Genomic DNA, 13,630 nt, shown 5'->3' on the forward strand with positions numbered 1-13,630 from the left:
AAGAGGGTTATGGTACTCCTTGCATTATGAGAAATGTATTGCCATTTCTCTCAATGAAACCGCACTGTTTCTTGTAACACACAGCCACAAGCATCAAAATAGGGCACTACAGTCCTGGTATAGACTAGTAACGTAGGGATGTTTTATACAGCACATGCTCATGCTAGCTGTTCCTTCTTTGATGTGTGTGCTCTAATGTATGCAATGCACCAATGTAAGAATATCATTGAAAAGGTCATCCTTGCCACAACTACATGTTCTGTTTTCGGGAAGCATCCAGCTGCCTGGACAAGAGACCATGGCAAGCGAAGATGCTTGGTGCATGGTGATCGGTTGAACAAATTAATGAAGGGGATTATGGAGGGCAATTAACAGATATGAATTGTTTTCTTTGAAATACCGTAATAGAGATAGCAAGGGTAAAGTAATAGGCACACACATCCGACACAGGTGAGGCTTGATAATGAATACAAAGTTTAATACATGACATTTATTGATACTATCATGGAGCTACCTCCATGATACTATTCATAGCTTCTTGACAAATAATGCTCGTGGTACTACACTCGGTCTTGCTCCCGAAAAACATCACGTGATACTGCTGTGATTGATATCAATGCAGCTTCCGGATCGATTCCTCGGTGACCTCACAGGCTGTGACGTAGCAAACCGGTTTTGGCTGGATGTCGACCAACCCTGAAACATTTGAAACATAGTTTTTGATTGGATATACTTTAGCCTAGCTCAAAAGAAAACCAATAGAATTGAGTGTAGTATATTGGTTTGGCAGCATCATTATTGAGATCAAGCGAGCTCGTCGATTTGCTACAGGACAGCGAAACGAGTCATAACAAAAAATAGAGAATCTCTATTCTTACGAATTTCCAGTGCCAGTCAAACAGAAGCGGCAATAATCTGCCGACTTCTAACACGTTACTGTCATTTACAATTTCAACGGACGAAATGTCGTCTCTAGCAAATGGAAATTTCCTTTGCGGAGCTGTTGAAGGTGAGGTTGAGAGAACGGATGTCTGTTGTCAGTTTTTTTTGCATAATTAGCGAACGAGTGCTGTACAGTCAGTACCCTGGGATGCATTCCCTGGATATACTGTAAACTGTTTTCCCTTCGTTTCCAATGCAAATGAACGTTTTTGCGGACAACTTATCATCTACACCGATCTGTATTGTCTTATTTAGCTTTTAATCATTTGATTGTCAATATGTAAGGTCACATTTACATGTCGTCATGCGATAATGACTGTCGTTTCAGTAGAGCTCTCGTAATACATCATGTTGGCGTCGAACAAGATGGCGTACAAAAATATTCAGGGACATCAGCAGTATATGCATTTTAACTTCATCAGAATGGTCGGAAATGCCCGACATACTTTTATAAATTATAACGGAGAATATCTGACAAAATCGACCACAACGTCTTACTTACTTTTATCGTTTGAAAATACACAATGTAATGTAACAGAGGGGAGAGGTGCTGGTTGGTGCCACCCACCACGGCACCCCCTATCCCTTCTTTCTGAGGCTAACACTAGCCTCTCACTTAGAAGTTAGATGGTATTCTCGATTTTTATCCTATAAAACCTAATGAAATAGCATATTGTCTGCTACCGTCTCTCCCTTTCATCTTTGCTTAAATATGGACAGACATAGTACCATATCTTAGTAGTGTTGTTTTTTCGACAGGATTTTATGGCCGACCATGGACAACGGAACAGAGGATCAGGCTTTTCCAGACAATGAAAAAAATGGGGTTGAAACATTACATGTATGCCCCAAAAGATGACTGTAAACACCGATCATACTGGAGAGATATGTATTCAGTTGAGGAAGCAGGTATGTGGAAAAGTTTTTGTAGCAGCATTTGCAGACCCACTACATCTGTAATTATCAACAGCTTCAGATAATTAATTTAAAGCAAGGTATTGAAGACAGTGCCAAAGCATACGATGCATAAGGACATAATTCCAATATTTTGCAAACAAAATGTTATTGAACACCTTCTCTAGTCGAATTTTACTGGAATAGTTGAAAGTATATAGTGTTCTGCAAATGCCGTAAACACACAGAACGAGGATTCAACCCATGCTCTACAGTTTACATGCTAAAAATTGTAGTTAGGCAGCATATTTTCACATAAATTACAGAATTTGAAGAGACCACCATTCACTGCTCAACCTGGTGATCGTAAGATGTGTAGTTTTACGAAAAATGCAGTGAAATATTATTGTCTTGTTTTCTTCGTGTCTTAATGAAATGTGGTCAACGGTCAAATAGAATCCAATGACACCCAAAGTTAGTATACTGGATGTCAATGTTATTGGACTCTTGTGTCTACTATGCCAAAACTAATTGCACAATGAAACTCCAAAGGTTACATATGTAGGTGTATAATAATATGTATTCTATATCTCATGTTGTCTTCCAGAGCATCTAACATTTCTGATTGAATCTGCCAAGGATAATGATGTGCAATTTATATATGCTCTGTCTCCGGGACTTGACATTACATTTTCCAGTGCAAAAGAAGTCACTAGCCTTAAAAGGAAATTAGAACAGGTATGGATAACTTTGTCTCAAAGGGATTGATTTCTAAATTTTGCCATTCTTTTTTGTGAGAAGAATATTTATATTGAACAAATATTTGATAAAACAGTGTCTGAGTCTCTGATTATGTAATAAATAGTAAAAGTAATGTCGTAACCTTTATCTTTTTCAGGTTAAGGAGTTTGGATGTGATGCATTTGCCATTTTGTTTGATGATATTGACACAGATATGTGTGCTGCAGATAAAGAAATATTTCAATCATTTGCTCATGCTCAGGTATCAGTTACAAATGAGGTTTACCAGCATCTTGGACAGCCATTGTTTTTATTTTGCCCCACAGGTAAGATGATAACACATATTTCTTATACATATGACAGTTCTCATTTCTTGCTCACTAAGGGTAACATGCTCTTTATCAGGTTTGTTTTTGAATTCCAGGGAATACCTACCATACCTTTTCCCATCAATATGAAAAGGTACCTCACTGAATGAAAGAATACTATCATGAATAAGCATAACTTCATCTGTATGTTATGATACATCATATGCACAAGCAATCATTTATACTTGAGTCCTCCAAGAAATTGCTATACCTTCTGATCACAGTCACTAACGTAGTTTTAAGCAAGGTAACCCATGTCTGTTTCAAAAAATGTATAGATCTATGTGAAACCTCTATTAAATGCCAAGTACTGCACAAACCTATCTTATAAGAATCATAATCTTATAAGAATGATACCAATCTTTGCTTCCAGAATATTGTGCAACTAGAGCTGATCCAGATGTTACAAGTTCTGAGTATTTAGGCACTATTGGCAATAAGTTACTTCCTGGTATTAATATCTTATGGACAGGTAAGTCATCATCATTTCTAACTCTAATATCTCAATGCACTGAGACGTATGTGTAGTGCGTTTGTTAAGAATTAAATAATAATAATAATAATAATAATAATAATATGAAAAGTGATTACATTGTATATCTATTGGATGCTGTTACTCCTGACTTGATTTGATTTCAGATGATCAGAAATTGAGTATTCTTCATTTCAACTTCATTGTCAGTAAGTGAATGTTTTCATCCATACATGTATTTCTCTCTTTGTTTTCAATCTTCAGGACCAAAGGTAGTTTCCAAAACTATCAGTGTGGACTCCATTACTGAATTAAATAAAGTCTTGAAGAGACCACCAGTCATCTGGGATAATATCCATGCAAATGATTATGACATAAAGAGGTTGTTTTTAGGCAAGTTACAAAGGCGGTTCTTTTCTAATAGAACAGGAACAAGTGGTAGCTATATTTATTTTTGATTATGAGTGTTACATTTAGCCGTGGTGCAGTCTCCTGACATGTACAGTTCTCAGTTCTGATTCTAGCTAATGACAACAAATGAAATGCTCAACAAGAATGGTTTCCCAAAGCACCTTGAAAATATGTCTGTTTTACCTGTACAGATTGTAATTTGTTGAAACTTGGATGATGAATGTAAATTCTATATTATCATCAAATGAATGGAACACTTCCTGCAGGACAGTTTGAAGTACCAATTGATCACTGCTTTCTGAGAGCTTGTTTTGCGTGGGAAGGTTTTTCCAAATGATCTACGTGCAGCACATCGTGGGAATGCTTAGCAAAACTAACTGAGAATACGAGAGAAACTAAAGTGGCATGTTATTAGTCATGTCAAATAATGGCACTCTTAAATTTAGGAGAAAAATGATTCCATCAACCAGAGACTGATATTATACCAGATTAGAAATTAGTTTGTGCAGTATCAAAGAATGACCGTGACATCTGACATAGCATGTCATATGAATCACAGTCAGCTGCATGGTTTCTTGTTCAGTAATTTAGTCTTCACTCAGCAGTATTGATCATCAAAACAATTCATTCAGTCCTGTTAAAATTGGGTACTCTGCTGTGTTGTAGACTCGAACAAACATCTAATAGCATAGATCACTGCAAAGCTCTTACATCTGTCATATGAGTACAAGTACAGTTGACTGTAATGTGTCTGTGGTACCACAGGCTATTGAAAGTACCTCTTATGAATGAAGACAGTCACCTGAACATAAAGTTTAACATTGTGATTTACCTTGTACCGTAGGTCCATATTGTGGCAGGTCAACAGACCTTATATCTCATCTTAATGGAGTACTCACCAATCCCAATTGTGAATATGAAGCAAACTTCATTGCACTACATACCCTCAGTACATGGTGCCACTCATCCAACAATACTGATGGAAAGAAAGATGTTGTCAGTGAGTATTCACACACTACGTATTTCTGAATGGCTTGACTTCCACTTCATTGAAGACAATCCATGGTGGCAAGCTTTATAGTGTGTTTGTGTGTGACTACAGTAGCCATTATAACAATATTTATCTTGACAGTCATCCTTGGAACAATTATTATCCATGTTCATTGTAACACAGTGACATTTAAAAAAAAAAATTAAGGTAATTTCAAGGATATCATCAGTAAGATATGTATGTAACAGATCACCAACTAATGCAAATTTTAATTTCAGATGATGCTTGTAATCCTGCCATAAATGCTGACATAAAGCTTGAAACAGAAGGAGAAAGTGAGACAAGTAACTCCCAGTCTCAGCATTTGGGTAACTACAATCCCAGAACTGCCCTGAAAAAGGCCATAAGTGATTGGCTGGATGAATTTAAGCATCCACGTAGTGCCTCTGGAAAGGATATGAGCAGGACTTTCAGCATGGCACCAACTCCTGATGCTCAGGGCCCACTGACTGGTGTTACCACATGTATGTCTGTGACCTCTACCACAGACACTGTTAACCCAAATGCTCCTGTACAAAATTTACTTCTAAGTGAAGCACAGAATGCGCTCAGGACTCTTGAAGTGAATAAACTTGCAGCAAATAACAGGGAAAGTTGTCTTGATGAGAAAGTAGAGCCAATGGACATAGGTAATGGAGAAGAGTCATCACAATCCACAGATATCCGAATTCCAACGAAAACAAGTTCCTCAATCTCAAGTAACACTTCTACAACCACAGCAAACAAAGTTACAGATGTGCCAATGCAGTTAAACAGTTCAGCAGTATCAAAGGACAATAACGCTGTCCCAATGATTGACGGAGACATGTCTAGTAATGAACCTGAGCCTGGACATACCAGGCACTCTCAGAGACCAGAGCTGCCTACCTACGAGGACGTTGAACTGTTAGTTGATCTCTTCTACTTACCATATCAGCATGGAACAAAGGCAGTGCAGATGTTGGAAGAGTTACATTGGTTGAAAGTTCATGCTTACCATGTTACAGAAGCAAAGAGTTCTAAAGAGCCAACACCAGAAGTGAGTGCAATTTTGTTTTAAAACCCTACCTACTGTGTCAAGAAATCTACTTGTGAAAAATCTAAACATTTCAACTGCTCTAAAGGTAGAAAAATTCTGTAATTTGTGTTCACCTGTATGTACGACCATTCCTGCAGGGAGGATGGCAATGTAATTTTCAGTGGATGTAGAGATCATTCCTGAGTAGTATCAAGTCACCAAGTTTTAATTTACTTTCAAATCCTATTTTACTACTTGGTTGCATGGTTAAGTTAAAAGCTGTGTGTGGATGAAATTCTGACTCTCAGTCAACAGATCACCCAATAAGGAAAATATATCCATGCTAGGATCATTTGCCAATACCTGTAGAGTTTGATGACATGTAGGACAGCTGGATATTCTACACCAACAAAAAGAGTTGTTCAAGTTATTGTTACTATGCACCTGTGGATTTATCGTCTCAGTCATGCTTTTTCATACATGTTGCCTGGATTGAGATCAAATATATCGTTATTTCCCGTTTTGGCCTTACATTTAGCCATGCAGGCTATTACATAGTACTGGCAAATTAAGAGGCACTTTGCAGTCTGTACAGTCATATCTTACAATAAGGGTTGACATGAAAATATACAGTAGAGCATCAACTCTTACAATAAGTATTGTTCCATGCTTTGTAATGCTGTAGCAGCTTTAGTGATCAGTAACGTGGAGACAATAATTTGTTACATCTTGGGATACAAATTTATACAGCACCGTATATGAGTAATGCCAATCATTTCAATACACGTTTTAGAATGAAATGATCCTTAACTTGTCAATTTGTTTACAGGCAGTTGAGTGGGCAGATCGTGCATGCAAATTCTCAGATGCTTGCAAGGCTGTGATTGGAATTTACCGAAGACTTGTAAATATTCCAAACAGATCATTATTATATGATCTGTACCCATATGTGTGTGACATAAGGGGAGTGGCCTCCCTCATCGACTCCTTTGTCAAGTGGCTAGGTAAAGTAAACATTAAAAGCAATGCCAAGTCAAGCTGTGCCAAAAATGCCCAATTGCTGATTGTTATATTACAAATTAACTGAAAAACATTGCAAAATATGCCTCACCCTGAAATTGAAGTTTCACTCTGAAAGCTTTTACAAATTCCTTTATCATGCATTTACATATTTTTATTTGAAGACATTAGAATGCAATTGGGTTTCTTTACTTGTTTCTCCAATTTCATAGAAAGTAGAAAAGGAATCTAATGGTAAAGGGGTAGTCTATGTTATCCAGGTGACTGTAACAAGTCAGTGCTGGTACCTCAGACTTCCCGTTTGCCAACTGCGGTTACTATTTATCTCTGCATAGATCATAACAAGGAGGAAGATTGCTACGGTGGTTGTTACATCAAGTGGAATTGTTCAAAAGTAGATAAAAGCACATTTAGAAACTAGTTGTTTTCAAAGTTGAGCACCATCTCTCCAGTTGTGTTTGATAGATGAGATCTAGCAAGAAATCAGTATTCTTCCTCCTTGTATTACACCATTTATATAATTTTTCTGTCTCTTGATATGTTGTCAACAATAAGTTTGATCCAAACACAAATGATAAGATAAAGATGTAGCTGTCATAAAATAAAAGGGTAACATTGCCACGTCTTCAGTCATGATATGGGATCAGATGTTTGTTTTTGAATCAAACAAATTGTTGATGCCAGTTTCTTCATAAGAAAACAAAAACTAACGAGTACAATTTCAATTTTTTCTTTCGTTTGTATACAGTGATGGGACAGGTGCCTCGTATCTCCTGTACCTACATGCAAGCAAGCTTAACATGTATGCAGACTCGATGTAATCTTTTTCATTGTTACATTTTAGTTGTGGTTGTGTATTTGAGCCCCCTTGATGGTGGGTAGGTAAAGTGGTATGAGTATGTAAAAGTGCAGTCGTTGAATGGCGAATCAGGAGCTGCGCGTGTAGGGTCGGCATGCGCAGCATTTGCAAGACAGCAACGCACTGGCCAACAGGTTTAGAATTCAGTTTCAGAAATTCTAATTGAGTTTGCTGTTTTCAGGTTGGAAAAGATGCGAAATAAGTGAGCAAGAAAGCGCTGCGCAAACGTTATCGGCAATGCGCGCTGCGCTCAATAATGTTAGATTTGAGTGATAGATGAAACCAGTCAATGAAAACAAGATTTCATCGGTCAACTGGAGCAGCAAATTGCACAGATTGCATTGCCATTCGCTTTATAGCAGAGAGTGGATTAATTAAGTTTGCCTTGTTTTCCAGTGCAAAGATGATGAAGTTTTGTGTTGAGTATTGAGATAGAAATCAGTGTTCTCTCCCTGTCAAATACAACCAAGTGTGTACAAAGAAAAATTTTATGTAGCAACAGTGATATCAGTGAAAAGCTATGAAATGTCAAAGATTCCAACTTTAGAGAAATATTGACCGGGGAAGAACACTGATGTCTTTTTGTTCTGTTACTCACATATGTTTGTGAAAAAGAATCATCATAAAACAATCTAAAGACATTTCTAATGTTACTCTCTACAACGTTTCCAGGGTGTTCCACAAAGTACAAAGAGTTGTTCATGAGTGGTGATCACGAGCCGTGGGTCTTTCGAGGTGGTCTAACAGCAGAGCTCCAAGTATGTTAGAGAGGTTATTTCTGCTGACGCTGTTGTTCAGTTGTCTTATTTTTTCCTAGAAGCTCAAGTGAAGCCTGATTCCGCACACAGACATTTGCTAACATAGCAGTGCAAGCCATGTTTTCTTGGGATGAGCTAGTAAACTTGAATTTCAGTGAGAAATGGTCTTTACAAAGAGTGTACTGAAACTGACTGAACAACAGCTCAAAAGCTAGCTTATTCTCTTCATAAACAGGTGTGCACTGCCTGGGAAAAAGAACAAGCAACAATGTGCTATGCGCGTTCATGTTGTCTTGGACTTGTGCGATGGCATGATGTGCTGAAAGACAAAATTTTGCGCATTTCTTCAAAACTGTTTATGTGAGCGCAGATGCAAGGACGTCTAGATGCGTTGTTTTGGTTCATGCGCTGTGTGTCCTCACAGGCTTGGTGTTTGTGGTCCTCATTGTTTTCTGTGATAAATGTACACAAAAAGTTACGATCCAATACAGTCTAAGTATTCTTCCACTCTTTGATGCTATTCTGTATGTCAGGGAAATTTATCAATATGTAATTATCATTATCATGTGGAACTGTAATCACCAAATGTTTCAGAGGAATTGATATACTCTCATGAATGCCTTATTAATAATTTATATCATTTGGCCATTTATTTGTTGTCCTTTCATCACGTTAGAAGAGGATTATGGACCCAAGTTTATGAAGAGGCCACATCGTTCATTACACCAAAACTTTTAATTTTGGCGAAAACAAAATGACTGTGTGCTATCAGGCTTCAGATTGGACTTTTATTTTACCTTGTAGGACATAGGCTTGAAATGCAAATGTGTATCACAGTTTATAATTCACAGTCATTGAAAGACAATGCTGTCATTCTCAGTGTTCCTGTAGTGCTCACAAAACTCCCATGTTCCCATCTTTGAGGATTGTAGACATGTCCCCTTTGTAATTGGACTCTAAATTGGTTATCATGTAGTTCATATCATTTCATGTGACTGACCTTGCTCAAAAGGTTTTCATGGTTTCCTTCCAGAAAGTGAAGATCTCCACAAGTGTCATGTGATTATAAACATGTGATTTACCCATTTCCATTTATCCTAGTGAAGGAAGGTCACAGTGCCATAGGTTTGAGTTAAAACTATGGCTTAGCAGGTCCATGGAAAGAAATGCTTTAAATGTGCTTTCCAGCTTGCAATCATCTTCTTCAAAACCAAGTCTTTATTGTGTGCATCCTGTTAAAAGTACAAAGTAATATTGTAATTCTATGCTGAAGGATAGTTTAAAGTGTACTTCCTTTTGCACATGACAGCATTTCTGCTCCATGTAGACTTTGAACATTTTCAGTGTGCCGTTTTAGGTGTGAACCTCTGTGTAAGGCTATGTTGAAATTGAAAAAGGGTACAATGTCATTTAATTCTGATTATTTGCAAACATTTTTGTTCCTGATTTCACAAAGAGATTCACACCAAAAATGATCACTGAATATAGTGGAATGTTTATTTTCATTAGGTTATTAGAGTTGATAGCTTTACTAACTTGTGACTTTGCCACTTTTATAGCGAATGCTTCCAATAGATGGTGCTACAGATCTGTTCAGTCAGAGACCACCAGAATCTGTTACAAGCAAAGTTTACACCATCAGGCCGTACCTGCGTACAGACGAGGTGAGTTGGCACCCATATGTAAATTCACTCCCACTAGTAGTTGTAACGTAAAGAAGAATCAAATCTAGGGTAGACACAGTCTTTGAAAAAATACTCCAAGACTTTAAATGATGTTATGGACACACCATATAATATTGTTCTTTGGTGAATTTAAAAGAAGTCAGCACTTTTCATTTCCCTTTGTCATAGATTTCAATGCATTACCTACAAGAGCATGGAGGTGTTAATCTTTTCAAAATGTTTATATGTTTACAGGCTAGTGTTTACAAAATCTGCAGACTAACGTGTGATGATGGCAGTGATGGTACAGACCACTTTTCTGATTATCCAGATCTCATTGGAGATAAGTGAGTAGAAAATCTTAAAAACTGGTCTGTTAGCCTCCTGAGTCCTTGAAAGGCCTTGAATTTTATAAACTGGAAAAGTCCTGGAAAATCAAATTTATTCCGTGAAAGTCCTGGAAAATTGATAATCCACCTACAGTTTTCAAAAATGACAAGATGATGTGTTGTAATATCATATAAATGATATGTAGAATGGTATACAATAATGATATGGTAAAAATGATATCTGGTAAATGGTATTATTGACTTCAAAAGTCCTTGAAAATTGCTGTACAAGTCATTGAAAGCCCTTGAATTTTTGATGACTTTGAATGGACCCAGTCTAAGGATAACTTTGAATATATTGGCGGAGTCTGAGAAACAATTCATGGTTTTCTGAAACTATTGGTGTATTTTGCCAAATTAAGTTTAAACTGTGTAATCACAGTGTGCTATCAGACTTGACTTCAGTAACTATTTTGTATAATATTAAACATACAACAAAAGTAACATTTTAAATATGACATGGTAAAACTTATCATTGTAGGTTGATTGGAGGGTTGGTGACATTGAGTCCTGAATACTGCTTTGTATTAGAAGATGAGAGTGGTGTCTGTGGTTACCTATTAGCTACACTGGATGCCAAAAGTTACTACAAGATGTATGAAATGGCATGGATACCTGAAATGCGCTCCAAGTATCCTAAACCTTCTTCAATGGAAAACCACACTCCGGCTGAGGTGAGACTCATCAGATTACTGCATGCTGGTACAGTGTTAATGCATTCTATCCATATGGTTGAGATCATCAAAGTGTTGTAAATATTCTCAGTGTCTAAGATTTAGCCCAAGTTAGTATGCTATTGCTTGTTATTATATGACCCAGTCTGAATACTCAATGTATTCACCTTTCAAAATGACAAAGTACAGTTTGTGATGCTGTCAAATGTTTCAACACTGTTTTGCTCTCTCCAATTTGTTCTGATTTCCTGGTACATTTTTATTTTGTCTCTTCTCTGGCCTTTTTGCCCCCATGCGGGACATTGATGTAGCAGTCAATTGCTAGTTCGTTGCCGCCTCTGTAAGACTAAAATACTTAATGTTCATACTTCTGTGGACTCAAGTTATTGCCCAGATCATGCACTCGGAGATATTCAGTCTAGAAGATATTGTTGACCTTGAATATTTGTACATTTAATAGGTCAAACCCGCAATTTCAATGGACCACATGTATTTTTATACGCATTCGTACACATGGGTTTGTTTATACCTCCATAACGTGATCTCTTTGGTGTACTGAGTCTGTAGAACATTCCATGTCCTTTATTCTGGAGTAGAACCATTCATTACCTGATTCAGTCATGGGTCTAATATTGAAATACATAGAGCTCTTCAGAACTCTTCATGTTATTAGCTGAACAACGCTAACTCCAAGACTTTTTAATATTTTGATATTATGTTAATTTTTTTGCAGGAAATAATCCTTAGTTTCCATGAATACAAGACATATCTGCCAGAAAATGTCTACAAACATCATCGTTCCTTGCTGAAAATTGATGTGCTACAAACAGTAGAGGATAAAAGTGTTGTGAAAAATATGTTAGCGTGTGCTCTTGCTGCTCTCAAGTCAAATGGTAGGTATCATTTGATAATAGATAGTTGATTGTGTTGAAAGTGACCAAGTTGTTTAGTAATTGGAGTCAGTTGTGTGGTATGTTGTTTGTAAAACTTCAAACGATCTGATCAAAACAAGCTGGAAAAAAATACCTGGACAATCTTAAGATATCAAACAATACAGTAGCAGTCAATGTTAATAACTGGCTTTCTTGGGCTTATTGTAGTACTTGATGTATATTACCCTATGAATAGAAATCTATGTACTGATTGTGTGTTGTATTCTCTTTACAGGGTCACAAGGCGCATTTGTTGAAGTTGGCATAGGAAATAAACAAATGCTTGAATTTTACTCCAAGCTTGGATTCTTTGAGATTCCTAACATGGACCATGCTTCAGATGATGTCATGATACTTGGACGGGCAATGTAATATTGAACAATAATTTTGCTTGAACTGGCAAATACTACAACTTGAAAACTACATAGTTCTTTCATACATTGAAAATAACATTGCAACAGAAGGCTGAGGGGAAAGATTACACCGGTATTGTTTATGGTGAAGAAGAACGATAACAAATTGATACGGTGCTGCTCTGCGTAGACAGACTTAAATATTTTACGATATATAGTGCATTTTAATTACTGAATGCCCTACCATTGGTAACACATTGTCTTTCTACATCTGCAGTGTGTTGACTGATAGGCCCAGGGTATAATTTGAATGGAGCATAAAAAAAACTATCAAAACTTATTTAAGTGTATCAGTAACAATTTGTATGAGTGTCCAAATTAAATTCAAAAAAGTGTTTCTTGTATCGTTAATTTTTGATAATGCTTAAACTATTTCCTTGTGCATTGAGTAGTAATTATACAATGTTCATGGTGAAAGATTATCATTGCACATCAGACTTACAAAAATGACCCGGGTGATGTGTGATGCACATCTGATGTACATGATATGAAGTTGCATATCTTATGTACATGATGTGAAGTTGCACATCTGATGTACATGATGTGAAGACAGACACAAGTCCAATCTTGAACTAATACTCTGCTACTAACCATTGAAGAGTATGAAAGCATACTTGTTGATTTGTCATCCCAAAAATCTAGTTGACATGACTTTGTTGTCATGCAAATACTGCCACCAAGTGGTGGTGTGTATTCTCATGTCATTTAGGATGTTTGGAACAACATCAGAGATTCAAGGTTACGGATTTGGTTCAACAGAGATATACAACTAGCCAAATGCCATGTTGAATGATTTAGGATGTACCAAGACACTCAAAGTAAAAATGCTGCCATGCAGTAAAAAAAATTCTCATACTTTCCATAAATTTTTCCTCACAAGAAACTTAATTGCCGAGCATCATAGCTAATGAACTGGATATGAGAAATTTGTGAATCGAAATTTCTCATAATTAATGGTATGAATATCAGGCCAAAGGAATACAGATTGCAATAATTATTTGCAGGATCTTACTCAACACCTGCTTTTCAACCAAGCTGCAGTTAT

General features: G+C 36.9%; 1 protein-coding gene across 2 annotated transcripts; it reads left to right on the forward strand.

The window, feature by feature from the left end:
• The first annotated feature begins 786 nt into the window (after positions 1 to 786).
• On the forward strand, positions 787 to 12,920 carry LOC139120729 (protein O-GlcNAcase-like). Of its 2 annotated transcripts, XM_070685263.1 has the most exons (16): positions 789 to 1,009; positions 1,702 to 1,851; positions 2,444 to 2,574; positions 2,735 to 2,903; positions 3,319 to 3,417; positions 3,682 to 3,810; positions 4,673 to 4,828; positions 5,098 to 5,897; positions 6,706 to 6,880; positions 7,645 to 7,698; positions 8,428 to 8,513; positions 10,073 to 10,177; positions 10,433 to 10,524; positions 11,048 to 11,240; positions 11,974 to 12,133; positions 12,408 to 12,920. In XM_070685263.1, the coding sequence occupies exons 1-16, from the start codon at positions 964 to 966 to the stop codon at positions 12,542 to 12,544; spliced, it is 2,682 nt and encodes an 893-aa protein (XP_070541364.1). In that variant the 5' UTR covers positions 789 to 963; the 3' UTR covers positions 12,545 to 12,920. The 2 variants fall into 2 exon arrangements, with proteins under 2 accessions (XP_070541365.1, XP_070541364.1); XM_070685264.1 differs by lacking the exon at positions 7,645 to 7,698 and having other exon boundaries at positions 787 to 1,009.
• Positions 12,921 to 13,630: the final 710 nt, after the last annotated feature.

Source organism: Ptychodera flava, chromosome 20 (genome assembly GCF_041260155.1).
Source record: "Ptychodera flava strain L36383 chromosome 20, AS_Pfla_20210202, whole genome shotgun sequence".
NCBI classification, from domain to species: domain Eukaryota; kingdom Metazoa; phylum Hemichordata; class Enteropneusta; family Ptychoderidae; genus Ptychodera; species Ptychodera flava.

Excerpts from the sequence above, each read along its gene's own strand:
- LOC139120729 (XM_070685263.1), top strand. The coding sequence starts at position 964 with ATGTCGTCTCTAGCAAATGGAAATTTCCTTTGCGGAGCTGTTGAAG. Across the intron at positions 1,852-2,443 it reads GTATTCAGTTGAGGAAGCAG|AGCATCTAACATTTCTGATT; the intron begins GTATGTGGAAAA and ends GTTGTCTTCCAG. Across the intron at positions 3,811-4,672 it reads CATAAAGAGGTTGTTTTTAG|GTCCATATTGTGGCAGGTCA; the intron begins GCAAGTTACAAA and ends CTTGTACCGTAG.